Raw genomic sequence first — 26,924 nt, forward strand, 5'->3', positions numbered from 1 at the left:
GGGCTCACCAGCACATCTGAATTATTATCACACAACAACATGCAGAGGTTTGCAAGTTGGAGCATAGTGATCTTTTGAGAAATTTTCTTTTTAATTCAGACTCACAGCTGTAGATGTGTTGTATCCTTATTCCCATGTTTTGCAAAGTTTTTTTCTTCCATCATCTGGTGGTGTTATTTCCATTTTCATAAACCAGGCAAGATATGTTTTGAGCTGCTGCTTTTCCTCCTGTTTGATAGTCTGAAAGTCTCAAATACAGTTTGTTTTTTTTTTTCTGCTGGAAGATTACTAAACCAAATAACTTATTTTCCAATGCATAGAAGTAAATTTTCAGGCACTTCTTCTTTAAAGAAAAGACCAAACCTCCCCTCCATTTGCAGTTCCTTCAGATTTTATTTCTTTGCTTCTATTTTGTATCTACCTTTACCCTACTTTTGCCCTGAGCTTGGAATTCACAGGGCAGTAATTCCAACGTGGATTATACTTGATCTCAAGAAAAAAAATTGTTAAAAAGCTACAGGCAACTCTAATTCACCAATGAGGACTGCAGAAGGTAGAAGTTGCTCCACCCATTGTCCCAAACCCAGTCAGAACATTTGAGAAAATCAACAGCTTTCTGACATTCCCACAAATATATAAAAAGACCTTTTTTAGGCAGCTGAACAGTTTGTTATTGTTTCAAGGTCCCTGTACTGATGATAAATAAATAAATAATTGTTTTTCTGAACAGTATCTTTTGTCTTCGTGTTTCTTCCATCATGACCCTTGAATGTCACTGATTCAGAAGGCATCGGCTGATGTCTGCACTGACCTGTGTGCCTTGAGTAACCATAGAGTTCCAAATCAAATTGAGAAGTTTTAGACTTTTTACTCTTGTATTCTAGAGGAAAAAACATTTTTCCAACTCTTTTGTTATTAATGCTTTTTTTGTGGGGCAGAAAGCACTGGAGATTTAGGACTGAACCCACTGGCTGGTTACATGCACCATCTGTAGACAGACAAATGTATATTTGCTCTGTATCTCATGGGAAGAACACATCTAGGATTTTCCATGCCCTCCAAACTTGCTTGCCTGTCCTCTGCCTACCCTCTTCTAGTCAGTGACAAACTGAGCTCCCCAGGCTGGACTGTGATGCTTCTGTGACCCTGAGTCCTAGAAACCTGGCAAATGTAGACTTGCAGAGGAGTTGGATGTGCAGGGTGAGTTCTTGAAATTAATTGTATTGTGTTAATTAATTGTATCTTAGATTTCTATACCTCAAAATTTCCATCAAGCAACAGAACCTTGAGACCTTTCAGGCAAATTTAACAACTAGATCTGGAAGAAAAGCTATAGTTAATGTGAAGATTTTAGGTTGGCCAATACAGCTCAGGAGCACTTTTTTAAATAGGTTCAGAGAGACTAAGTAAATAATACAAAAAGGTCTAAAATATTCATAAAATGAAAAATTGTTTTATTTTGAATAGGAAAATATAATCTTATTTCATATTTTTATGATCAATAAGGTCAAAGGGTGGAAAAAAATATGCCATTTAGGGGCAATGGTTTTCTAACCTGAGAGATAAGAGCTGCCCATAAAGAAGATTCAGTCCAAAGTGATGACAAAAACTGAGACAGGGAGAAAGCAACCTAGACCTGCATCTTAAGCAATACTGAGGCAGGAAAATGCCCTAAGCCTAAAGAACTTCCCTGAAGGCAGAGTGCTCCTTTCCACCTGAACTCTGGAAAAAGGAGGCACTCTCATTTCTGTTTATTATCTTCTTCAGAGGGAAGGGCTGTTCCCTCTTCTCTCTAGTACTGTTGCTCCCATGAAGAGTTTCACAGTCTGAGACAAGCAATTACTCAAGCTGAAGTTGCAAAATAGTAAACCTACTACTGAAATCAATACAATGCAAAGGCAAGGACTTTTTTGTAGAATGTTTTTATTGTTACGTTGAGAGTCTCTGTTAAATTAACCTGGGCAGTCCAAGAACTTTCCCAAGGAATAAATCTTTTTCTTACATTACACACAGTAAAAGGAGAAGGGAAACAAACTCATAAACCCTTTATTTTCTGTTGAGGACATAAATGTTTCAGTTACCAATTTGTAAGTATGGTATGTATGCCATAGAGAATAATAAGCTATTTAAAACTATCTATAATTCTTTTTTAGGGGATATTTTATGATTAGCAAATTCTGCTGGGCAGTCCTGTTGTGGGGTGAGGAGCATGGCTGGGAGGTATTTCTCTGATTGGTGACTGCTAGCAATTAATATTTGCTCTAGTTCTCTTTCTAGTTATTTTTGCAGACTTGGAGTAGCTGGCTATGAGGCATTTATGAATTGCCCTGGTTCCAGGCTCTTCCAGCAAGTGGTGTTTCAGGAAGCCAAGAAGCAGAGATGGAAAGGTAGTGTTGCACTCTGTGGCATTTCCCTTTCATGTGTTTATAAAGCATGGCAGGGGAAGAAATCACAAGCAGATCACCAGTGTTAAAGCTGAGGGCTCAAAGAGCATGTGGGCAGGAAAGCAAGGCTGCTTTGGGGGTGCTGGGCTCTGTGTGTGTGCAAGCAGAGGAGGAAGAGATATTTGTGGCCCACAGCTTTGCACCTGAGGTTTGAAGTTTCCTTTGCCATCTGCCAGACAGGTTTTGAAGATGGCCAAAAAAATTCTTCAGGTATAAAAGTGCACCTACACATTTGTGTGTCTAAATGAATGTGCACACTTGTACACACAAATCCAGAAACTCCTGGGGGAAGCAAGACTGACTCTGTCTTTTATAAGCCCTTTGTCCAGCTGCTAATGCCATGGCCAGACTGCCCCAAGGCTGCTGTGCTTCCACATTCCCACAGGTGTTTGCCAAACCCAGTGCTCTGATTGCCTGCACTGTGCTCTTTGCTGTGCTTCTGGGTGGATTTTTTCAGCTCCAATCCTTAAAGTACCCCTTTTAAGAGACACAGAAGAATTAATACCTTTTGCTCAAGTGATGCAAAAGCAGTCAAAAGTGATTCAGAACTTGGGCTGGAATCCTTAGGTCTGTTTTAGTGTTGGCGATTTATGATTTGGACCTGCATCCTTAATATATTATGCAATAGAAAAATAGAGAATGATGATATGAAAGGATGAAATAAATGTTCAGCTATTTTCCCATGGTCTGGAAGCAGAAGCACTCTAATATCAACAGAAAAACAGAGTTTGTATCTCTCGTGCACAAACATTAGGGAGTTTGATTTAGAAGAGTCTGGATTTTTGATAGCTGGTCATCCTTCTGACAAAATAGACCTCCTTTTTCTGTCTATTTTCTGTTCATTTTTTGAGCAGAGGGGAGTTCATTATAATTGGTTGCAGTATTTCTACATTTTTTTTCTTTGCTGCTCCCAAATTCGTAATTCGAACCACTGAATTGTTAAATGGCCTTTTTCTGCCAAGTGGTCAGATGCAATTGTTCACTGACTGAACAATTTGGGATTCTTCTACATACTCAGCACTCATATGCACACACATGCAGGAACACAGACACACACACACACACACACACACGGTAACTGAAATGATTATACAATTTACTGTTCAAAAAGAAGAGCCATAGTGCCAAATTCAGCACCAGGTATGTTTTAATGCACCTTCCTCCCTTGCCTCAGTGGGATTCTGCAGCACAGGTTTAGATGACCTATGTTCAAGTGATAGAACCAGGAAAAATGTGCCATTTTAAAATTAAATAGGGCTTTTGTCTTGCCTTGGATTCCACTGAGGACAAATACATGTTCCTTTCAAAAAAGAACAACAAGCAGCAGAAGCAAATTCAGGTGCAAATAATGAAAGAATCATTGCAGACTGTTTGGGAGGACTGCTCTAGGAAGCGGGGAATACGGTCACAGGCATTGTTTGCTGCTGGTCTTCACAATGCCCTTTGTCTTCTGCAAATGTCATTGCAATTAAACACTGGCTCAGCCCAATGAAGTGAATCAGAGAGTGCTTATTTATGAATTTATATATTTGGAATTAATAGTATGTGGCATAATTTCTGAAGGCTGACAGTTATGAAACATCTTCCTTTTACAGCAGGTCTTCATCTCTGTAATATTCTCTTATTGGCTAGCCAAAACATGAACTTGTTTACCCAGCTAGGAAAGCAGCACTCTCCAGCACTTACACATCAGCATGTGAGCATAAGCACATTATATTTATGTATTGTTTATAGGAAACCCAAAGGATGAATCAAGGGTTTGCCTCAAACAAGGGTCTGCCTGGGTGTGCACCAAACTCCCTTCTTTTCCTGTCACAGAACACGCCTGCAAGCCAGGAGAAAAAAATCGAATTCTCAGGACTGAAGATGTTTTTCACCATTTAGCATGGAACTAGAAAGTGGACTCCACAAGAGGGAGCCAGAAAACGAACAATCTTTCACGAATCAGGCTATTAAACTCTTTAGAGAATAAAGTGGTGGGCGTGCTACATTGTGTCCTTCACCAACCAGAGCAGGTGGCTGAGCTGCTGCTCCCCTTCCATTATGAGTGCTGTTTGTTGTATGGGAGCATCAAGTCGTTCTTCAGGGCTTTGTAGAGATTGACAAAGGATTCAGCCCAAGTGTCTTTCTGGTGCCCTTGGGACTGAGCAGCTCTGTAGGCCGTGTAGACCATGGTCAGCACTGTCCTTTCAAAGTCCTCCTTCTTGAGGACCCTCGGGTAGGAAGACAGCCTGCTGCTCAGCCTGCGGATCTCTGTGATGCTCTTGGGGATAATCTCGTTGCAGATGGTGTCAAACTCAGCAGCCTTCCTCAGGGAAGCCAGCTCCTCATCTTTGATGGAGATCCTCTGGCCTTTGTCAATGTCAAGCTCAGCTAAAAGAAACTGGTACAAAATCAGAACACAGAAAGCTATTTATTTTCTCCAAGAGACTCTAGACAGAGTACATGTAAATTAACAACATGTCCTTGGGTCTTTAATTTTTGTCAAATGGAGACAGTTGCACTGTCTGGAGGTGGGGAAGACCAGAAAGTTTCTATGTGTTCCCACTTTTCTGGTGAACTATCACACAGCCATGGGCTTATTGCTGGGATGAATAAAAGTGACACAAAGCCAGATAATGGATAACCCCAGTATGGGCAGTACCCCCAGTCTTGGTTAAGGTTTAAGGTACCATATACTGAACCTCATAAAGCAGGACCACATCTTCCAGCGAGTTTTGTAACACTGGGTTGAGGAAGGCAGCTGAGGACCTCTTGAATCGCTGAGCAGCTGGGAAAAGCACAGCTGGAAGATAGCAATGGGAAAAGAGAGGTTCCATAAGGTGCCAAACATTGACAAGAAGCAGCACTTTTCAATAGTAGAGTCAAGTAAAAAACTGCCTCTTGCGAAGTCTTACTGTACAGTATGGCCTTTTACTGTAAATGAAATGTGTGGCAGGGATTGCTTTGACCCTGATCTACCAGGGACGAAGGTTAGCTGGGTCCATATGGTGCCTAACACGGGGTGCTTTGTTATCCAAGTCTGGGACTCTGAGTTGCACCCTCAGAGGTGAATGGAATAATGATAATTGCAGCATTAACATTGTCTGAAATACAGGTCCTTTTCCTGCATCTGAAAGGAGAAATCAGCACTGATACTCAACAAAACCTACTTTCTTTTGGTCCATTCTTCTATTGTCATGCTTCTGAGAGTTTACATTTCTCCTGATTTCAATTGCCTAAAAGTTGATCACTCCTTATTTATTAGAGACAGATCAACCAGAGAGTAATCAGCTCATCTGTCCTGGGCATTTACGCTTGGAAGGAGTGACTCACCCAGACGTCTGTGTCTCTTCACTGAGCCTGTTACCAGCTTAGACAAGGCAGCTACATCCAGTGAGGTGAATCCCAGCTTAGTGTGACTTTAATATTTTGCAGTGTAATAACTGGAAAAACCAGAGCCTGCTACCATCAGGTATCTGTTCACCACTGTGAAGTGCACTACAGACGCTGTCTCAGGGAAATTAGACAGGAAACATATGTACAGTCCCTGAACTCAGCACCCCAGTGAAGTAGAGCATTTGTGGAATCAGTGACCTGGACAGTCCAGGGTACAGAAAACATCTGATATTGCTTCAGAGAAGACCTAAATGCTTTGAGTTATTAACCAGGTTACAAACCATCCATGTATTGTTAAAAAGTCTAAATTACTTTCAGAGCAGAAGGAAAAAAAGACTCTGTTTAGTGTTTTATTTGTATATTATTATTTGTATATTGTTTCGATTTTGATGTTTGGGTAAGCATAATTTGAATTTGTTGGATTTTTCCTAATTTTCAGGAATAGGAAGGGCTTGTTTTTTTAACTTGTGTTTATGTGACGGTTGGTATGTTTCCCATAAACTTCACTTCTCAACTTTAACTCTGTTTGCCAATAGATAAATTTGGAAACCAGTCTAAGAAAAAAAGGAAACAAATCCCCCAAATTTTGATAGGCACTATGATTCTCTGGTCAAAATTAAGATTTTTTTAGAGTTATGAGTAACATGTAATAGAACATGCAGCTTACTCTGAATTTCTGGAAGGTTTCAACCCACCCTTCCTCTACCAGATTTTTTTCCTATGAAACATTTTTACTAAATCAATTTTGTCTAGTTTTGCCAAAGTTCTTGTGATGGATTTCGCACGCTGGCTATAAAAAAAACTGAACATCATTTAAAACTCTCTCTTCTGGGCATTAAAAAAAAAGGCTTGAGCAACTGTAATTATTTTATGGAAAAGTTGTCCCAACTCTCTGACTACATGGTTCATCAGACAATTTGCCTCTTTGGGGTTACCCAAGCAGATCATAAATATGCAGTTTCTTCCAGACTCTGTACCCTAAATGCAGCCTGCTTCCTGCACCATTGGCAACTGCTGACTTTGTTATAGTTTGGCTTGTTAATGCCATTTAAATTCTAGTAAAGCAAGAAGAGAGAAACCAGAGCCTCAGGACCTTTATTATCCTGCATATGGAAAATGAATCATGATAATGCAAGGTATGAAGCAATTCATACTTGATGAAACAAAGGCTATTTTGGCCTTAAATTAGCTAGGGAATAGGTGAAATATTTTGTTGAATTGCAATAAACATACTGTAGTTAGATAGAGTAGCTGGGATGGGTTTCAGGCATAGCTGCCCCATCCCTCTCTTGCTCAGAGCTTTGCTCAGGCACACTGGAGCTACTCCATTTTTTGCTCTTGACAACTCAGGAATGTAACTGAGTGCATGTGAAGCACTTGAAACTTCAAGCACTAATTGCTGAGTAATTAAAACTTTTATTACCAGGCAATTAAAACTCTAATTACTTAGCAGCTGGCAGAAATCCAGTCCATAATGATGACTATTCATTTTTATCTCTTTTAGCTTTTCGATGCCCTTTTGGTGAAAACAGCCTCAGAGCATGGAGTACCTCTACATATGCAGATGGTTTACATCTCAATATCCCCTGAGCCATGGGAAAAGTGTCTGTGGCACCTTGCTTCAGTGCTGTCATGCTTCTTGTCATCACACTGATTGCTTTTAAGCTTCAATCCAAGCAGAGATTCCCATCGTGGAGCTGAGCTGGGAGCCACCAGCTCCAGCCCATCACCACTCCCCCAGAAAAGCCTCAGCAAAGGACTCACACAAAAATGAATGCCATGCTGTTGATTCAGTGCTGGCCCACTTGCTGAGTCACAGGTAACATCTCAGAAAGAAGAAGGTTTTGTTAGGAGATTCAAAGGCACAAGGGCTTGGGCTGCTCTGTTGTGAGAAGGGATTTTTATGCATATTAGAAGCATGCCAGCCTCTGTAGCACTGACTCCCTTATCTCATTATCTTGTTCCCAAACCACATTAAAGTTTGTTACAGTTCTTAGAGACTCTACTCAGAAAGTCTTTCAGTGCTCGTTTGTATTTGTCATGGTTATCTGATTTTCCTGATCTGCATTTTATTCAGTCTTTCCCTTTCTCTTTCTTCCTGCTCAGTAGTCAAATCACTCCCTCCACAGTCCTCTCCATGAATTCACGAGTTCCTCCAAGTCTATATGAACACTTGGAGCAAGCACTCTGATTTTCACTGTACTGACTTAACACGTGTATCAGTTAAGTACAAAACCTGAGATACAGAAAGATTTTCAGTCAGTTTCTGCATTTAATGATTGCAAATTCCTCTTGAAGCTTTTTTGCTGACTTTTACTTCTTCCTGCATTTACTTCCATCTCTGCCATGGCTTGTCTGGGGACATCAAGGAACAGTAGAAGAGTTTAGAACTCTTTACTAATTTCTTTCCCAAGGGACTTCTCTATAAAGCTCTCAAGCAACTGGAGATGCAGAGTGATGTGCATGATTTGGTGTTGCCAAATTCATTTCAATGGCAGAAGCCATGAACATCTAAGCAGCAGAGATCCCCAATTAGTATTGACAGAGAAAGCCCAGCCTAGTGATCTCTGAAGTCAGTGGAGAGTCTCCAATTGATTTATTGTTTTTATTTCTCTTACAAATGTGTTAAGACATCTCCAATGTAATGGGTGCTTCTGTCCTAAGGGCTAGTCAATCATGTAACAAAAAACTTATGATTTGTGGAGACAAGTTAGGGAAAATAAGCTTTGCATTATCCTTACTGAAAACATTTTCTATTATATTTCAATATATAACTACCATCCTCTTCCAAATCCCTCCTCCAGAGGGGCCTTGGGAGTTCTGCCTTGCTGCCTGCTCAGGGCTCAGGGCTAGAGGTGGATCAGAGAGAGCAGTGTATCTGGGCACAGACATCCCCTCCAAGCCTCCCTGCTTGGCCTCATCCCGTGCCTGGAGTGCACCACTGCCTCTGCCTGGAGACTGCAGCCAGCCCACACATCTCCGGCTAAGGGTGGTTAAAAGTGCCCTTCAAAACTGGCACAGAAATCTCCATTTTCTTCTTGCTGCAGGAGCCCATCCAGTCTCCTATGGCTCTGTTGACTCAATTCCACTCTCCTTCAAGACTACCCAGGCTCAAAAACAAAAAAAACAAAAAAAACAAAACAAAACAAAACAAAAAAACAAAAAAAAAAAACAAAAAAACAAAAAAAAAAAAACCAAAAACAAAAAAGCGCCATGTTTGCCAACTCATTGACCTGCTTCTAACCACTTAGCTGCCTCTTTATGGCTTAAACTTAATATCACATTTGAGGCTGACAATAGCCTCATTTTAAAGATGTTTTCATCTCTCTTAAGAGATTCTGCCAGAATCTTCTGCACTTCATTAGCCATGTGGTAAATATATGTGATCCTCTCCCAGGTTTTTCCTGCAGTTTGATTGGTGAGGGCACAGATGTTTAGTTTTGCTTTCCAGTTCATGCATCTGTTCATTATTTCCCAGTTGCTTCTTGTGATGTGTTTGCTCCATAAGCACAGAGCATAACTGCTGGAGTTCTCAGTTATTTGTGAATCATCAATGCCCTTTTCTTCCCCTATGAAAAGGTATGAAGCATGATTTGGGCCCGGTGCAGACCATTGCTCCAAAGCAAGTACAGCTCCCCAGGGCTCTCGGGCATGAACAGTTTAATTGGGGTTACGACTCCGAAGGAATGATTTTGATTGTCATCAGAGGCATGGAAAAGAGTTATCTCATTGCTTCAGAAGGACACTTTTCATGAAGGACAGGAGGAGCAGAGGAACAAGACAGATTCAAGTTTTTGCCAAAGAAAACAAAGTCAGCACTGTCCATAAAGTGATTGTATAGGCAGATACATTAGCCATTATAATTATGCAAAAAATGATGAGTGGTCCAGGCTGACTGAATTTATTTGGTTGCAGAGACTGCTGGGCAGTTCCTAGAAGCTGTTGGTTTGGATTTTAGGGCAAATGCCTGAAATGCTCAGAAGAGGATGCTTTACTGTCTGGGCGACTGCACACTGGACCAGATTGTCCAGAGGGGTTTTGGGATCTCCTGCACTGGAGACATTTAAGAATTGTCTGAACACAATCCCTGGGATTGACTCCGCTTGAGCAGAGAGGTGGGACCAGGTGATTCACTGTGGTCCCTCCCAACCTGGCCCATTCTTTCTGGATGATTCTATAACTGTGTGTGGGAAGCATAGGTTTGAACTCTCCTTGACCAGGTTGTGCAGAAGAGAAGAGGACACCAGCGTCAAAGTTTGCATACACTTGAAAAAAGATTTTTTTTTTATATTTCTCTTTGATAACCTTACTTCTGAGGCCTTGCACAAAGACCAGAAATATCTTTTATCCATAAAGAATTTTATTTCTGTCTAATGACATTTTGGTGGGTCCATGCTGAGTTGCTTCATTGCTGGAGTAAAAATTCACTATTCCCTATTTGTTGTGTCAGGCTAACAGGGAAATACCCCTGAAAATATGTTTAAAATGGTACCCTTTACCATTCTTCAGTGGTGCCAAAAGCTTCACCTACATCAGGGTGGGGGGATGGTAACCTGTCACAGGTGTGTCAGGCAGTGAAAGTGGTAATGTAAATCACAAAAAGGGCAGGATTATTAAAGGATTAATGTGGTTTTTATGCATTTTAATCCTTGTCTTGTGCTTGGCTCATCTCCAGAAGGATGCATCTTCACCACCTGCAAGGTGTTTGCATTGTCCTGGGCCAGGGCAGAACATGAGCTTTGGCTACACTCCCTGACTTCTGGCTTTTCTGTGTCAAAACTGCTATATTAGAAATCACTGAGCACTTTGTCCCAGTGCAGAAGAAATTGACAGACTGGGGATTTGGAGGAAGAATAAGGGGAATAAAATAAGGGAAACACATACAAAATCCTATAAAGACAAGAAAAAAAAGCTGCAGTGCTACAGTTTAGCATCTGAAACTTGTGTCTGGATTTGCAGTTATTGACATAAGTAGCTTCTATGACAACAAGTGCAATGCAAAGACTTTTACATTTCAACTTTAATACATTTAAATCTCCATCATTGGGGATTAAATCCCAATGGTCCTTAGGAGAACACAGCAGTGAGATGGAGAAAACATTTTAATTACAAAACAACATGAATTAGCACATGTTTAAAAGCGGCTACCAAGAGAACGTGCCTCTTTTTGCCCTCAGTTCATATCCTTGCTGTCTTAGCTCCTAAGGCTAAACTTAATTCATAACTGTTGACTAAAAGTAAGAATAGACATTAGCATCATATTTAGTTATTGAGAAAAAAAAATGGTTAAAGGAGAAGAAAAACTTTGTCTTGAAAAGTTTTGTTAATAAGGATGTAGGAAGTAGATCTCCCTACAAAAGTTGGCAACTGGCAATACTGTTCTTAAGGAAAAAAAAACTTTAAAACACTTAAAATTAATAGCAGATTGTATTTAATTCCATAGTGCAACACATTATCAGTTTTTTCAAAGTTAGATTTTACTAATTTATCTCCTTTTTAAGAAACAAACACATTCTGAAAGGGTGTCTCAGTTGCATAAAACAGAACCCATTCCTATATAAAACTTCTGCCCTTCATAAATGACCTGAGATGTGTGAGATTAGATTAATGTGCAACAGAATTCCCATTAAAAAAAAAAAAAAAAAAGAGTGGTAATAGCCTGTCTAGCTACTTGGCACAAGCAAGAAATGTAAAGGTGTATTAGAAAGACCAAAAAATCATTATGCTTGCAGAATTGGATATTGCTAGAGAAGAAAATAGTTTGGCTGAGCCTGTGTTTGTGAGAGGTGGAGGATATTTACATTTATGACTTAAGTGAAATGGTTTCAAAGATATCACGAGCACCAAGCAACTAAAATGGTCTGAGAATTTATTCCCTCATATGGAATTTCCATTATGCAGCATTTTCACCTGTTCCCAGGCTGAAACAATGCATACTGTGTTATTTATTCTTCCCTTGGTGTGATAAGGAGGGGTCCCCAGCTGGAATTATTTATGCTCATAAGAAAACATTCCAGTCAGCCAGGAGAGGCCTTTAATACGCTGGAGTAAAGTTGCCGTAGAAGGTGTGAAGAGAAAAAATGCACCCAAAGAAACTGAAGGAAAGAAGAAGTGAAATATATTGCTTTCTTATCCTTCAGTTTGCTGCTATATTAGCACAAACTGGGGATAGACTATGGCAAAAACTGTATAAGTGAAAGGCAGCAATAAAGGAAAGAAATATTAACCCTGCTCCACAGGTTTAACTCATAGGCAATTAATAATTGTGGTAACACTGTTAATTTCAGGCAGAGTCGAGAAACAGACCAGTACTTTATATTCATGTCTTCATTGCACAGCCACCTCTCCATCCCTGTCTGTGTTGCTCACAATGGTTCTGATCCAAGGGAAAAGACACCAAGCAGTCTTAATTAAACACATTTGAAATAGTTTCCTACACATGAACAGGTGAAGGGGTACAACGATGAGCCAATCTACTTCCGTTTCTCCCAGGAGGCAGCAGAGAAGGGAGTGAGTGAGGGAAGGAAGGAATGAAGAAATACAGCAGGGTGTTTGTGTTTGGTGCTGAGCTGTGGGGAAGCACCCAAGGAGCAGAATGAAGCAGCTGCCTCTGCTGTGGAGCAATGGAGAGAGAACAAAGGGAATCGGAGCTCTGCTTCACATGAAAAGATAGAACTACAGCAGCTCCAAGAGCTTCTTGCATGGTGCTATTGCTGCTCTGGAAGGAAAGCCTTTCAACACCAAATCCCTCTCACCAGTCCTCTGCCCTTTTTATATCAACATCACAGAGCCCAAAGCGGGGAGCTCAAGCCTTGCACCACCTCCCAGGTATGTATTTCCTCAGAGCTGAGTAACTGGGCACACAGAAAAGGTATTCACTCAGTAGTTAAGAATGGCTGGGTTTCCTTTGTGTCTTGGCAGGCAGAGGTGACAGCTTGGCGAGGTTTTTGCTGAGCCTGACCTAATCGAGCTGTAGCTGCAAGGGGCAGCTCCTGCCTGGTGCTCCCTCCTCCTTCCCTTGGTGCCAACACCGCTTTGTGGGGCCACACAGGCAGCTAAGCCAGGAATCTGCCTGGTCGTGAATGAAGGGGAAAAGCAAACAAAAAAACCAGCAGTAGTTTTTAGCTGTCTCACTTCACAACACATCTGCTACGCCAGCAGCATTTCCACACGTGAAAAATTCCCAGTGCAGTTGTGCTCTAACTGTTCTTGGTGTAGCTGGTGATGATTCAAGTCCTCAGATGACCTAAGGATGGAAATCAGCCCTGGGAGGAAAAGCAGAAGCCCTTCCTCATGCCTTCACACCCTTGATCTAACCACCAGATGGATAAGATCCTTTTTTTGTTGTTGATGGCCACCTCAACAAGGGCAGTCATTGCTCCTGCTAGAGGTGAGGGTTGGCTGCAGGACCATCAGCTGCCAAACACTTCTTCACCTTCTATGCTTCCACCCCACTGAGCTTTAAACAGAGGAAATTCGACTGGCAGAAAGATTTTTTTTTTTTCCCAGACTGGATGAAAATAAAAGAATCATAGGTCCAGTTTGAACCACAGCTCAGAAATGCCAGGGACCTTGGAATTATTCACTGAAGCCATCTGTGAATGTTTTCAACTGGCAAATAAATTCAACTGTCTGACAGTGGGTCTAGGAGCAGTCTCTGATCTGATTGCCAACAATTATTATTTTATTCACGTATGAGATGCTCTGAAGCAACAAGGTACTCGTCATCCTCACTAAGTATGAATATCACAGCTCAGAACTGACCAGGAATACACATTAGATTAACCATTTCTTCTCACTCCAACCAGAAACAACCAGAAATGTCTTCCCTTTTTCTTCAGATCCCCATCCAAATTGAAATAAATTGTTAGGAAGTGAATACATAAGTACCAGTTTTCTGCTTCCTCTGCTTTGGGATTTCACTTGCTCTTCAAAAGCAGGGAAACCCCAGCTGCCTTTCCAGCTGTTCATTGAGCTCCAAATGTCAGTGCACCTGCTGGGGTTTTCTTAATGACATGAATATGTGCTGGATGAGAAAAAGTATAAATCAGCCTTGCCCGGAAAACAAAAAGAATAGGGATACTGGGTCCTTTTTGTAAAGAATTGTGTAATTTTTAGGGGCAATGCCTTTTCAAATCATTGTATGATTTCTAGTAGTGTCACTAAAGATATGAAGATTGAGAAAGGGACTCAAGACCTGAAGATAGATTTAGGTTTGTCTCTGAACTGGACTGGTACAGCTGCTTTGTTACATAAGCAGAGCATGAAAGATGGAAAGCTGGGCTGTATTCCTGGTAAGAGTCAGGGCAAGCACATGTTTCTCCTGGAGAGGTGAGGATCAGCATGGGAAGACATCTATTCTGTGAAGAACACACCTGTGTGCATGTCTGGGCCCCGTTATGCTAATGTCTGCATCTCTGTGGAAATAATATTAAAATATTAGTGAAGTTCAAATATGATCCTCCACTAAATCTGATCAGTGGATTTCAATGTGTGCAGGTGTGGTGCTGGGCCAAGAGAGTCTTTGTGATATTGCCATAAACATAGCATAGAAATATAGAGGATGAATGTAAAATGGGTTGGGTTTATAGCTGCATCTCCCATTTCACAAACATGCATATGGGATTTCCATTTTACAAAGCTGATATTTTTCCAATCTTCTTTGTTATTCCAAACTCTCCTAAAACTTGTATATTTTGAGATTTTTCAGGTTTCAAAATCTGCTGAAATAAAGCTGAGACTGATGTACAACTGGATTCACCACTAAATACAGAAAGTTTTGCTAAAACTTGGAATGCTGCAAATGTTTAAGGCTGCTGGACAGTGTGGGTGAGATCCTCAGATGACCTGAGCTGGCACCACTAGCCCTGTGATGCTGCTCTGCTGGCAGCCAGGCCACAGAGAGCCCTGTGCTGTGAAAGACAGGCTTCGGATCACAGAGGAGACAAAAATGGTAGAGTCAGGGTTACAGAAATCTTACTGCCAACAGAATAACCCAAATATACTGTTTCTTGAGGAGAGAGACCTGAAAGGCACAAAATGCTGACAGCTGTGCCTGAAGCTGATGGAAATTCAAACCCTTTCTCAACCTCTTCCACTGCTGCAGTCCCTGCCCCTACAGGTGCCATCTCCCAGTGGCTCCCTGCCAATTTGTCACATGTATTTGATTCAGTGCTCTTCTTCCTTAATGTACACTCTCCTCTGGAGCCATTTGAGCTGAACTTGTAACAAAGATTTTGGCTTATGGGAAAATAATGTAAGTAAATGTTTAAGGAGAAAATTACCTCACGTTCTAAATTTAGGATGAATAAATTTAGAGAAAGGTAGGAAGACCTAATTTCCAAGAAACCCTTTAGCATACTACTGACTGAAACTAGCTGGGAGTCAGTTCCTTGGTTTAAGTCCTCTGTGTGTGAAGGCATTGTTACTGTGGAGAAGCACTTTAATTAAGATGCTGCAATACTCATTGTAAATCTCATCCTGTTGTTTCCTACATTTAGGCTTTCTTCTTGCTAGCTCAGAGACTCTGAGGCTTGCATAATGAAATGAGCTTGCTTAGCAAGGTTTGCTGGTGTGTGGGTTACATCTTGCTAGAGAAACATCTTCTGCTCAGTCTGCTGTCTGTTGCTTTGGCCTACAGAAACACTCCTTGCCAAAGCGGGACTTCAGCACATGATATATCTGCATGACAGATCTTCCTCAGCTTTTCAGTGATGGTGACCTCCCAGGTAAGCTTATAGACACCACCTGGTTATGAATATGTGATTGATACCCATCTTACATCATCTTCATAGGATTTCCTTTTGTCAAGTTAGGGTAATCATTGTCTGAGATGCTGGAACACAGTAGTCATTTGTAGGGGTAGATTGATATTTAGTATGGCCACAAAATAAGACAGGCAGGGACTACTTGTCTCCTAATTTATAATTCCAAATGCTAGCCCCAGTAATCTTTAAATTCTGCTTTGACCTCTGAGTGCCAAGGATTAAGGATGGATGAAGGAGAATGAAAACTAGCTTGTCATGGCTGAGCTCCTTGGATTAGTAGCTGTTAACCATTGAGTTGGGTTACAGAGACAGGCATGCTGATTTGTTGTGAAAGGAATGCTCAGAAGGTGATTTATAACTTTTTCTAAATAATACATGTGTTAATTTGTCAGCAAAAGCACCCATAGGGAAATGCACTGGGCTTTGGAACAGCTCAGTAAACCACAATTTGCTCCCAGCTGGAGCTGCAATGGGAAGGACTGGCACTCTTTCCCACCTCAGCAGGCAGACATCCAGGGGGTGATGAGCTCCAGCCTCAGGTCCAGCAGAAGATAGATCATATCATGTCATGGTTAGTAGCATGAATTCAACCAGGAGGGAAAAGCTCCTGGGGGAACATCACAGATGGGTGTGAAAAGCCAGCTGGGCATGACACACATTTCCATCTTTGATCATGAAAATAGAAAGGGAGTATTTAAGACATCTGACAAGTTGGTTAAATCTGTGCAAGTAAAAACTGAGCTCTTTGCCTTGGTGATATTTTACTTCAGAGTCCCTCTATGTTCCTTTGGAGGATCTAAGTGCACATGTTTTTCAGCTCTGGCATTCACTTTGGCTGGAGCACACTGACTGTGAGCAGCAGGCACAGGGAGTGGGGTTGACAGAACTGGTGCGTGATGGATTGATGGGCTGTGGCACATGCAGTTAGTCATTCGGGGTTTGAAGGGTATCCAGAAATTCCCAGCAAGAGTCCAGCAGCCTGCTCCCCAAAATACAGTTTCTGGCTAGAAAATGAGCATCTTTCTAGGGAAATACAATTTGTTATGGTATCCTTAACATGTAGGTATTTACCAGGCAGATTCTTCAAAACCAGACTTCATCAGCTGAAGCACTTCCCTGCTGTGAACATGGAAAATGCAGCACCATGGCAACACTACTCCCCAGTCTGTGTGACTGCCCCATCTCTCTCAATCCCACTGCTAGACATCTCCATCCTGCTCTCTGCCTTCCTGCAGAATTCCCTCCATCCCAAATATGCAGCAGTGCCTAGGGCTCAGCCAGGTGACTGCTGTCTTTCCTCAGAACAGCAGGATGGTTTTAGGGAGAGATCAGATGCTGTGATGCCCATTAATTTTACCCTGGCTTTTCCAAGATGTTCTGTGTGTCAACAGGGCCACATCATCATCCTCCTTCTGCTGGAGAGCTCAACAGGGCAGACACACAGTGTCCCCTGCCACTTGGGCCTAACTGGGGCTCTCATTTTTGCTGATTGCATCTGATTCCTGCTATGGGATAGCCCAGTGTGGAAAAATCTTTGGATACTTTTCTATCCTCATTCCTTTGTGAGGAGCCAACTGAGCTTTATGTTTGCTAAGTACAGGTCACGGTAGGACAGCCCCTCTGAGTTCTCTTTATTAAAAACCTGGCAGTAGAAAGCAGCAGAACAAGTAGTGTATACATTTTTATCATTAGACTATTACCTTCCAAAACTTCCTGCCAAATTGGCATGGTAATCTAGGAAAACAGAAGTTGCTGCAACTATGAAAAATAGATGGTTTTGTTCAACACATGCTGTACTATATTAGGAGGTCCACAAGTAGTGTTTAACTGGAAATGGAGTTTGTTCAGTGCCAAGCCATGAATAATTACATAAATAAAAAATGAAGCATGTTTTAAATGTCTTTTATTTTAAAAGAGGGCTTAAAACAGGAACAGTTCTCTGAGACATAAAATCTGTGCTTAATAAATAAATTCAATAAACACTTTGTGTTTCTTCAGAGCCAAGCATAAACAAAAAAAAGTAATGTAATGGCTGTGAGTATTATGAAAACCAGGGAGGAAACAGAAGGCTTTCAAAACTTGATCCATTCCTCCAGGGAGTGATAGGGAGCTACAGGGACTTGTGCAGTTATGGCGCTGTTTTTATGACTGATGTTAATGGGAAATGCTGTTGCTCCATAGTCCTGTAAAACTGCAAGATTCCTGCAGCTTCTGTAGAATAAAACAGGCTGTTTCTTGGGCAGTGGCAGGAGACTTTTTGCATACCTACATAGTGTAGAAGATCAAAGGGAGGGGTTAAAAAAAGTGAGGAAATCCTGACACACTAATGATTCAGTAGCAGTAACTTTAATTTTTATACTGCGACTAGAGGTCAATTGCCCAGACTGGAAGCTCTCAATATCCTGGTAGGATGATACTGGGGACTAGAAGTAAAATTGAGTCCTGCTTACATGAGAAAAAAGGCAAAGCCATCTCCAAAGAAAAGCAACCATTCCAAGAGCCTGAGAGGCAGATGGGTAAGATGGAGACCAGCTGTGACAGATGGGCATCTGCTGAAGTGTGGGTTCAAATGAGGATGCACACCGTGCTGACAAGGGAGACAATGCTACTCTAATCTTCATGCGGTGCACTTTAATATTTCCCATCCATATTTATACATTTTTTCTCTCTTTCCACTTTTCCTTTATCTTCATTTTTCCTCTCCTTTTCACCATTTTCATTTTTACCTACATCTTTTTCTTTCTCAGCATATCTGTCCTTTGCCTCTCTGTCTCCCTCTTTCTGGCTCAAATGATCCCTGCCAGGTTGGAAAGTCTCTACTCTTCCCAAGACAGAGAAGAGATCAGAAGCATCAAGATCATTTTGTGGCACACCACCACCTGCCAAATGGATGAAGATGATTAAATCTTGATGTTCTGGCTTGCAGCAGATATCCACATCCAGTCTAGTGCAGTTTTCTTTCTTTACAATTAGGCAGAAGCTATCTGAAGTGTTCTGCTTCCCCTGTGCCCTGCCAGGAGGTGAGGGGGCCAGGCAGGTATCACAGGAGACCCTGTGAGTTTGGGTCACCAGTGTGAGACTGGAGCACAGCATTGTCCTTCCACTGTCCCATTTCCTCCCAAATAACCTCTGAGCACTCAACAACTTATTTTTTCCCTTTCTCAGCATCTTTTTCCAGCTACCCACCTGGCTCCTTCTGAGCAGAGGGAGGCTCAGTGGTTTGGAGGCTGGCTCCTGGCTGGTGACCTGCTTCCCTGTGGCCAGGGAGGAATTTCCAGAGAAGAAGTGGTATGCAGGCTGCTCTCAGGGGAACTGGGGGGTTGCCAAACCTAACCAGCAAACTGGGCCAGGAAAGGCCTCACATATGCTTTCACCAGAGGAAAGGAATGTTTGTGGAAACTGGGAGTAGTGGAGCTTTTTAAACTTTGCTTCTCTCCTCCTCACACTCTCAGCCTCCAGCCCGGCCCTGAGCCTGTGCTGTAACAAGCACTGTGACAGTGAGAGAAGTGCACACAGGTTATTGCTGGAGCTTGGAGCACCTCATGGAGAGCAAAGGGGCTTACTGCCTGAGGCTTGGTCACTGAGTAGGCATGGGAGCACCACAGCCTGTGGTGCAGATTTGGGCTGGTTTAATGTCTCTGAATGAGCAAGTATGGGGATATATCATAAAGCTGCCATAGCAATTCCCAAATTAAACAGGTGTGTAAATTTGGGTGTAATGAGACATGGGCACAATAGAGACACACAGGATCTCTGCCTTGACTTTCTTTCCTTCTGGTTAGAGAGAAAACCCCATAGATGACAGTCCCTTTGGGATTTTTTGTTTGTGTTAAATAACAAATGCCATTTGCAGCTTATTCTCAAGTTGCCTTTTTTTTTTTATTTTTATTTTTAATGATGCTTTGATACATTTCCCCCTCTGCTTCCCGCATCTGCTCTCTGTACAGCTGACCCAGCATCACCTTCACCCATGACAGTGCCATTTTGCTGAAAACCCCTTTAAATAACAAATACTTGATTTGAGCTGGAAGATTTTTAAAAAGCAAGGAAACAAAATTTCAGGTAATGAATTGTGGCCCAACTACTGAGAGCAGAAAAACTACTCTTGACTTTGTCATGCTAGTTTGCACATGGAAGTGCTTTTAAAGTTAAAGCAAGGGCCAGGTTTGTGCCCTTCAAACCAAGACACTCACACAGCCGCCTGTTCTGCTGCAGCCAGGTCCATGAACCCAGCTGGCTTTTCTGCATCTTGGATGGACTCAGCTCTCCTCAGCAGAGCCGCTGGGCTGCAGGGGATTCACAGAGCCCTGGCACTGCCTGTGGGCAATCACCAGTGTCTCCTCCTGGGCTTGCCCTGTGGGTCCTGCCCTGCCTTGAACACAGGCACTGCTGCAGAGTTAATTGCTGCCCCACTCAGTTCTTTATTGGAAAACAGGTGACCCCCAATGAGAAGAAATTATGATGTTTGGTTTTAGAAGGTTGAAGGATAGCTTTATTAAAACTATACTATATTACATTAATATACTATTTAAAGAGATACTGTACTATTCTACATACTTACTTCTTACTTACCTAACTAACTCAAACTCCTGACAATCTGCTGAGTGTCCGAGACACAGCTGGATCCAATTGGGCATTGAACCCAAACAACCTTCAGCAGAATCCAATCAAGCAATCACTTCAGGTAAACAATCTCCATACCACATTCCACATGGGGAAAACAAAGGAGCAGAGATAAAGGTTGTTTTCTCTTCTTCTCTCTGTGCTTCTCCTGAGAGACAGAATTATGTCTCTCTGTCCAGAGAATGTGAATGTCACAGTTCTTTACCTCAGCAATTTACATCTTGCCTGTCACCAGCCAAATAATCAGAGCCTCTGCAGCCTGATGATGTTCATTAAGGCCTGCTGACTTCCCTTTCTATTAGATTGTACTGTTCAGTGCTTCTGACAGGATTTGTTTCTGCGTGAGAACTCATTACACTCCTGCTGAATTTGGCATGATCTACCCCAGGAAAACAAGAAAAAGCACTTTATGCTTCAGAAAGAGAATTAAAAAATAAAATAACCACAGCTATTAACACACACACAGCCATCCTGAAGAGATCTGGGGCAAGGGATTTAATGACTCTGTGCCTCACAACAAAAAAGGATGCTAATATTTCCTCTCCTTAATTACACTGAAAGTTCTCTGGAGAAGGACAGATTATTTTTTAACCTGCGTGTTTGCATAATGTTAGGTATCACTGAGGTGTCTGGGGCCAGCAGTTGAGTACAAGGTAGACAGGAGGGGACTCACAGTGTTTTACACTCTTTGCATGAGTTGTTTCATTCATCATAGAGCTGCCTCACCTCTGGAAGAGAACACAACAGGCACTAAGAGCAGTGAGATGATTGTCAGGCGTGAGGTGAAGGGAGCTATTTCCAGATGAAAGTGGAAGGAGGGGCTTAAAGGGCAGGAGGTGCTTCCCAGATGAGCTTTGCTGAGGCAGGAGAACCTTTGTGCAAACTGATCCAGATCCCAGGACAGCTCCATCTCTGGAACTGGGGCAAATAGATGTGACACTAAAGCATGCAGGAATTCTGAGAAAGATGACCAAAGTGGCAGCAAATGCCTAACTGACTTGCCAGCCCTCAGTACTGGGATGGAACTGAGATCACCAGGAAGTTTCTACAGGTGCCAATTTCAGCAAATAGATCGCTTTTGGTCTAGGACATATCAAAGAATAAATAGCTTTACTTTGTGTGTCTTCCTCTTGTTGTTTATTCAGGTTTCCTCAAAATTCCTGTCTCTTTTTAACTTTTACTGTGTGAGCAGTAAGCTTTAGCCATTTTTTTTTGGCTGCTTCCTGTGGTGAATACAGTCTCAGAATCACTTAGATCCTTGCTTCCTAACAGCATGACTGCTTTTAAAGAGTACAAAATCCATCTGTGATTTAAACTAAAATGTGAAAACTTCCATAATCTATCTTGCCTCTGATCTCATCAGAGTTTAGCGTCTTTGCCCTAGAAGAAATTGGAAACTTTGATTTTTTTTTTTTTTTTTAAGCATCTTTTGCATGTCTTTCAGGTTCAGGTATCCACTGTGAATTCTGATTCAGGGATCATCCTCTATGCAGGTTAAATTAATTAAGTCTGGCCCTAAAGGAGCATCTGGGGACTTAGGACACACTAGCATGGATTTTGATTACCATCACAACCCTGCCTTACTGGATATTTATCCTACCATGGTTAAAATCCATTCAGAGACTGTGATATTCCAGCTACCTTTGCAACACCCAGCAGCTTTACAAATAACTAATCCCTCTCCAGACCTTCTTTAGGAGATGCCTTCATCTCCTTACAGACAGAATTGCAATATTTGGTGCAGAAATAATTTGCATCAGGGGACTCCATCCCACAAACATCCATTCCCAGGAACTGATCAGCCTCATGGAACAGACTCTGGGTAGGTGGGAAAAACCTCTGCAGGAGATAAATCATATTTGGCAGTTCCAGTGAGGTTGTTGGAATGGGCCCAATGAGCAGGGAAGTTGGGGAAATTGAGGCAGTTTTCCAAGTGATCACATGAGAACTAGAGAAAAGGGAAATATTACATTTTCCTCATAAGTAACGTTCTTTACACAGCCAGGCTGAGACAGAGTGGGTGCTGTTCCATTGCATTTCATATCTTCCATTTGCACTGCACATTTTAAGAACTGGATAACAGTATCTTTATAGAAATTTAAATAAGTTGGATAGATGTTACAATTTAAATATTTCTGGTAGCTGGTCCAGCTGATGTAAGTGCTTTTTACACTTGGACCAGATCTCTGGAAACCTTGTCACATATCAAATAACACAGACCATAACCTAGTTTACTGAAGGACCACTGGGTACCTAAATGTGCATGTGTTTGACCATTTTTGTTGCAATTACAGGCTGTGTTCAGGCCACATTCCCTTTGCTCATGTTCTCCAAGCCAAAAAAGTCACCCAAGAGTTACTGTCAGTGGTGGAATCCCAGAATCTGCTCAAGCACAGAGTGTCTGGCTGTAGGGATGCAATATGAGATGCAGCAGGGAAGAGAGGGCAATAAGACGAAAAGGAGTGGGGATAAAGGGCATGCTCTAACTTCTGAGGCACTCAATCTTTGCACACACAGCAGAGATCACCAGCAACCAAATGACCACAGAGATTAGAACATTTTAAACAGTGCTTCCTTACAAAAGTACTGGCTGGCTTTCTAGCAACAGACAGTCTCTCTCTCTTCTACACAGTGTTCCTTCTCCTGGCACTGGAGAGCTGCCAGCCTGCTCAGGCTTAGTCCACAAGCAGAAGTAGCAGGACAAAGTTGCTCAGGCAGCAGCTGCTCCATGAAACCCACAAACTGAGCTCCCACCACACTAAGAGTCTGCAATGTTGTGGGGAAATCAAAGAGGAAGGACCTTCTGTTCTTTCAAGCAATTCCTTCTGCAGAAAACCTTTAAGGAGAGCAGAGTGTTCCCCTGGTGCTCTCAAACAGCCATTTCACTTTCACCAGCCACTAGAGACTGGGTAGAAAATAATGCACATGGACCAGATGGATCTGGATGGGACTGCAGTGCTGCTTTTGAGGTCTGGAAGGAACAGCACAAAAACTCCCCAAAAGCATGAAACCTCTGTTGTGCTGATACATCCTTTTGACACTGATGAGTGAAAAGCATTCTAAAAACTATTCTTAAAATTTTGTTTTAACATCTCCTTTTCCAGCCTCCACTGAGGGGTGACTTACCCTTGCAGCTGCTCCTGCACTGTCCAAAAGTCACAACCATAAGAAGTCTGCATCTTCCCTCCTTTAGTAAACACACAGCAAGAATGCTACTCTTTGTGTGTCCCATTTATTAGAATCAGGCAGCCTTTACAGCAAATAAACTCCAGCCAGCTGAGATGTGCTAGTAAGGATTACCTTAGGGCTTCTCCTCAGGGAACAGACAACTCTTGTAATGCTCATAAGGCTGGCTTCTGCTCTCCAGTGGATTGGTACTTCTCAAAGTTTTCTGGAAGCAACCAGCAAGCAGTGACACTGGTTGCCATAGCTGCATGGAAGGGTTGGGTTTTTTGGTGGGTTTTTTTTGTTTGTTTGATAGTTTGTTTGTTTTGATTTTGTTTCTGTTTTTTTTTTTTTTTTTTTTTTTTGGTTTTTTTTTGTTTGTTTGTTTTGGTTTGGTTTTGGTTTTTTTTTTTTTTTTCTTTTTTTTTCTTTTTTTTTTTTCTTCTTCTTTTTGTTGTTAAAACCCAGGATGATTTGTTCCTTGGTTTCTTCAGAAGAAACATTTCTTAAGATCTGGAATTCTTATTTGTAACTTGGTGAATTTATATGACCTCACCTCTGCCATTGCATTGGGAAAAATACTTAGTCAGTAAAGAGCTATAATTACCTTTTTTCATTCCCTTTTTTCCCTAGACAGGAGGTTCACAAAATCTGAGAGGATACTTCCATGCAGCTAAGCCTACAAAAGGCTCAAGGAAATTTGAGGTGATGACAAGAAAATTATTCCATCATCACTCAGGATCTTTTCTTTGTTATTTTAAACACACCCATCCTAGCGACTGAGTTTTGCCTGTGACTTCTGGACCTGTGTTCAATCAAGGCAGGCTGAGGAGTGTGTGTGAGATTTTTAATGCAAAGGGCTGAAGCAGTTTAAAAAGAAAAAGGAATGAAAAAAGCCCTCTGTTTTCCTGCCAGAATTTTTTTTTCCCCACACTCATTGATGCTTCCAAGCAAAGGGAAAAGGGAGTCAGGAGCTCACAGTCACCAGTCAGCACGAGTGTGTTCATCTTCTCTCATGTCTGAGTTTTTCTGGAGCCAAAGCTTGAGTGATTGGTTACAAGGGTTGGGGATCCCAGGCTGCCCCAGTGCTTCCCATGGAAAAATGATCAAAGCCAGACATTGTTGTATACACTGACTGCTCATTTCTGCTGCAAACAACAACTGCTGGCAATTAAAGCCAGACCTTTGCCCTACTGTTTTGTAAACAATCTGGATGACAAGTCAACATGGAGATGATACACAGATCTGTCTTTCATTTCCATCAGATCAGATGATGATCTGTCTTTCCTTTTTCACTGCAAAACTCAAATCAGGACTCAGATAAGACTTAAATGACTGAGGTTTAACCTAAACAAGACTCAGTTGTCATTTGTGGAGGGAGAGAAGAGCTCTGAGTGTGCAGAAGAATGTGTCATTTCTCAGTACTCAAATTTTATCTTAGGTTTCTAAACAATTCAAAAATTAAGACAGTGCTTGGACCCTCTCAAGGTACTGCAGATTTCATTGGGCTGACACACAGTTCAAGGGAGTGGAGGTTTACTGAAGTAGTTATTGCTAAAGGAGTCATGCCTCTAAAACATCTTTAGAGCAGAATAGTCCTAGTAGATGTGGAAAAGAAATCTGGTTTCCTCCTCAGAAAATGCCTGCACACACTATTTGTGGCAACTGAACTCCTTATCACAACAGGGAATTAATCTTCCCTTCCCTCTGAAGTCTCCAAAAATAAGCACTAGAGCTTCCAGCTTGAAAAAAAATCTGCTTTCCCAAAAGGCACAATAGAATTTATAGAATAGAATAGAATAGAATAGAATAGAATAGAATATATGATGTTTACTTTAAATATTCATGGTGATTAAAATTGAAATTTTTTAAATTCTCTTTAGGGTGGTGATTTTGTTTAATTAAAATAAGTGTGTTAGCAAAAGAGAAGAACATAATTAAATTGAATAGTGATTATTACATGAAATTGAGCTCCTTTTTCTTAATTTTTTTCCATTTCTTAGTCAACTTGACATCATTCTTCCAAAGGGTGGGGCTGTGGTTTTTGGTTTTTTTTTTATTAATATATACAAATCTAGTTCTAATTTTCTCATATTTTTGTGTCACCCCTGGAACAACAAATTCTTACCAACAGAATTATAGGATCTTATGACAAGATAGCAATATTGGTGCTATTTCCAGTCTTATACCAGAAGAGAAAAGTAAGGTACATGCAGGTACAATGACTCATGCAATATCAGCCAAGAGTCTGATGAAAATGTTGTGGAAAGAACCTGCCATGGTGAGTCCCAGGTCAATGCCCTACCAGTGAGCTCCCACTAACAGGGATTTTTGAAAGGAATAATTAAGCATTGTAAGGAAAAATTAAGCAGCCTGAGCTGGATTGTGTAGCTCTTCATTAATTCCCTCAACCATTCCCTCTCCTACAAAATCAAAACCAAACACACATGGCAGACTGGAATGGTACTGGCTATGATGAGGAAGACATGGGAGACTGGAGTAGGGAGGGAGGCATTTGAATGCTCTATTTTTTTAGCAGACTCTGGTTCCTTTAAATGTCTGTGAATCTCAATATCAGAACCAAAGAAATCATTTGGGAGGTGTTTCCTTTCTCCACTTCCAGCAGTTCCTGAACCAGTGCCAAATAACAGAGGAGAGAATAAAACCAAAAAAGGGAATGGACATCATCACTTGCTTTGAAGCAAGCATCTGCTATGCAATACAATAGTTCCCAAACATTCCATATGCTGCTGTCACACTTAAAAAAAATTACAAATATGTCACGACTGTGTATTGTCACATTGGCAGCTGAAGCCTGATAACACACCAGGTCACTTTCTCTTTGTTACCTGTGCTCCTCTGCCAGGGTAGGGTAGCAACATTCCCAGGCACCCTGTACAATCTAGGCATTCTTTGCTTTACTATTCCCAGGTATCTTTCTGCTAGAGCAGATTGTGCCACCTGTGACTGCACAGGCTTTCACTTTAAAGTTTCATAAGCTATATTTTTTTTTTTTTGTTAATGCAGGAGAAAAATTAGAAAGAAGAAGGGAAAAAGTGCAAGAATGTAATTGTGGTTCTTGGACTATTTTATATATTTTTGTTATAATAGAATACATATATAATTTTACCTTTTTGCACTTATTCATGTGTATTTTTTATTTATCTATATCTATTTTTAGCTGACCTGTTTAATGGAGAAAAAAAATCCAGAGTTGGGAGGGAAAAAAATTATAATTGTATATATCTATCTACAGTCATGTATAATGCAACAAAATTTGAGACCAAATCTACAACTCATTTTTTTTTCTTAAATAGTTTTTCAAGTTGAAATCTTACCTCTGCTCCATCTGTGGGTCACAGTGGCATAAGCACTGTAATAGAACAGCAGCAGCACCAGAGTCTTCCAAAGCATCCTTCTCTTTAAAATACGTGTGTCTAGCTGTACAGTAGCTTTTTTTTATTATTATTTTCCCAACTCCTTTCTTTTCAGGAATAAATAATGGCCTTTCCTCTCCCCCTCCCCCTTTGCAGAAGAACCTGCCTGT

The 26,924-nt window shown here is 41.3% G+C and overlaps 1 protein-coding gene across 1 annotated transcript; it reads right to left on the minus strand.

Annotated features, from left to right (window-relative positions):
• Positions 1-1,924: 1,924 nt before the first annotated feature.
• On the minus strand, positions 1,925-26,886 carry FAM180A (family with sequence similarity 180 member A). The gene is made up of 3 exons (XM_053979073.1): positions 26,716-26,886; positions 5,129-5,229; positions 1,925-4,827 (listed from the first exon to the last, which is right to left on the minus strand). Exons 1-3 carry the CDS (start codon positions 26,789-26,791, stop codon positions 4,486-4,488), a joined length of 519 nt encoding a protein of 172 aa, XP_053835048.1. The 5' UTR covers positions 26,792-26,886; the 3' UTR covers positions 1,925-4,485.
• Between the last annotated feature and the right edge of the window lie 38 nt (positions 26,887-26,924).

Source organism: Vidua macroura, chromosome 5, assembly GCF_024509145.1.
Source record: "Vidua macroura isolate BioBank_ID:100142 chromosome 5, ASM2450914v1, whole genome shotgun sequence".
Classification (NCBI taxonomy): Eukaryota; Metazoa; Chordata; class Aves; order Passeriformes; family Viduidae; genus Vidua; species Vidua macroura.

Coding starts and splice junctions, on each gene's coding strand:
- FAM180A (XM_053979073.1), bottom strand. CDS start 26,791: ATGCTTTGGAAGACTCTGGTGCTGCTGCTGTTCTATTACAGTGCTTAT. Junction 5,230..26,715: donor GACCCACAGATGGAGCAGAG/GTAAGATTTCAA, acceptor GCTATCTTCCAG/CTGTGCTTTTCCCAGCTGCT. Junction 4,828..5,128: donor ATGTGGTCCTGCTTTATGAG/GTTCAGTATATG, acceptor ATTTTGTACCAG/TTTCTTTTAGCTGAGCTTGA.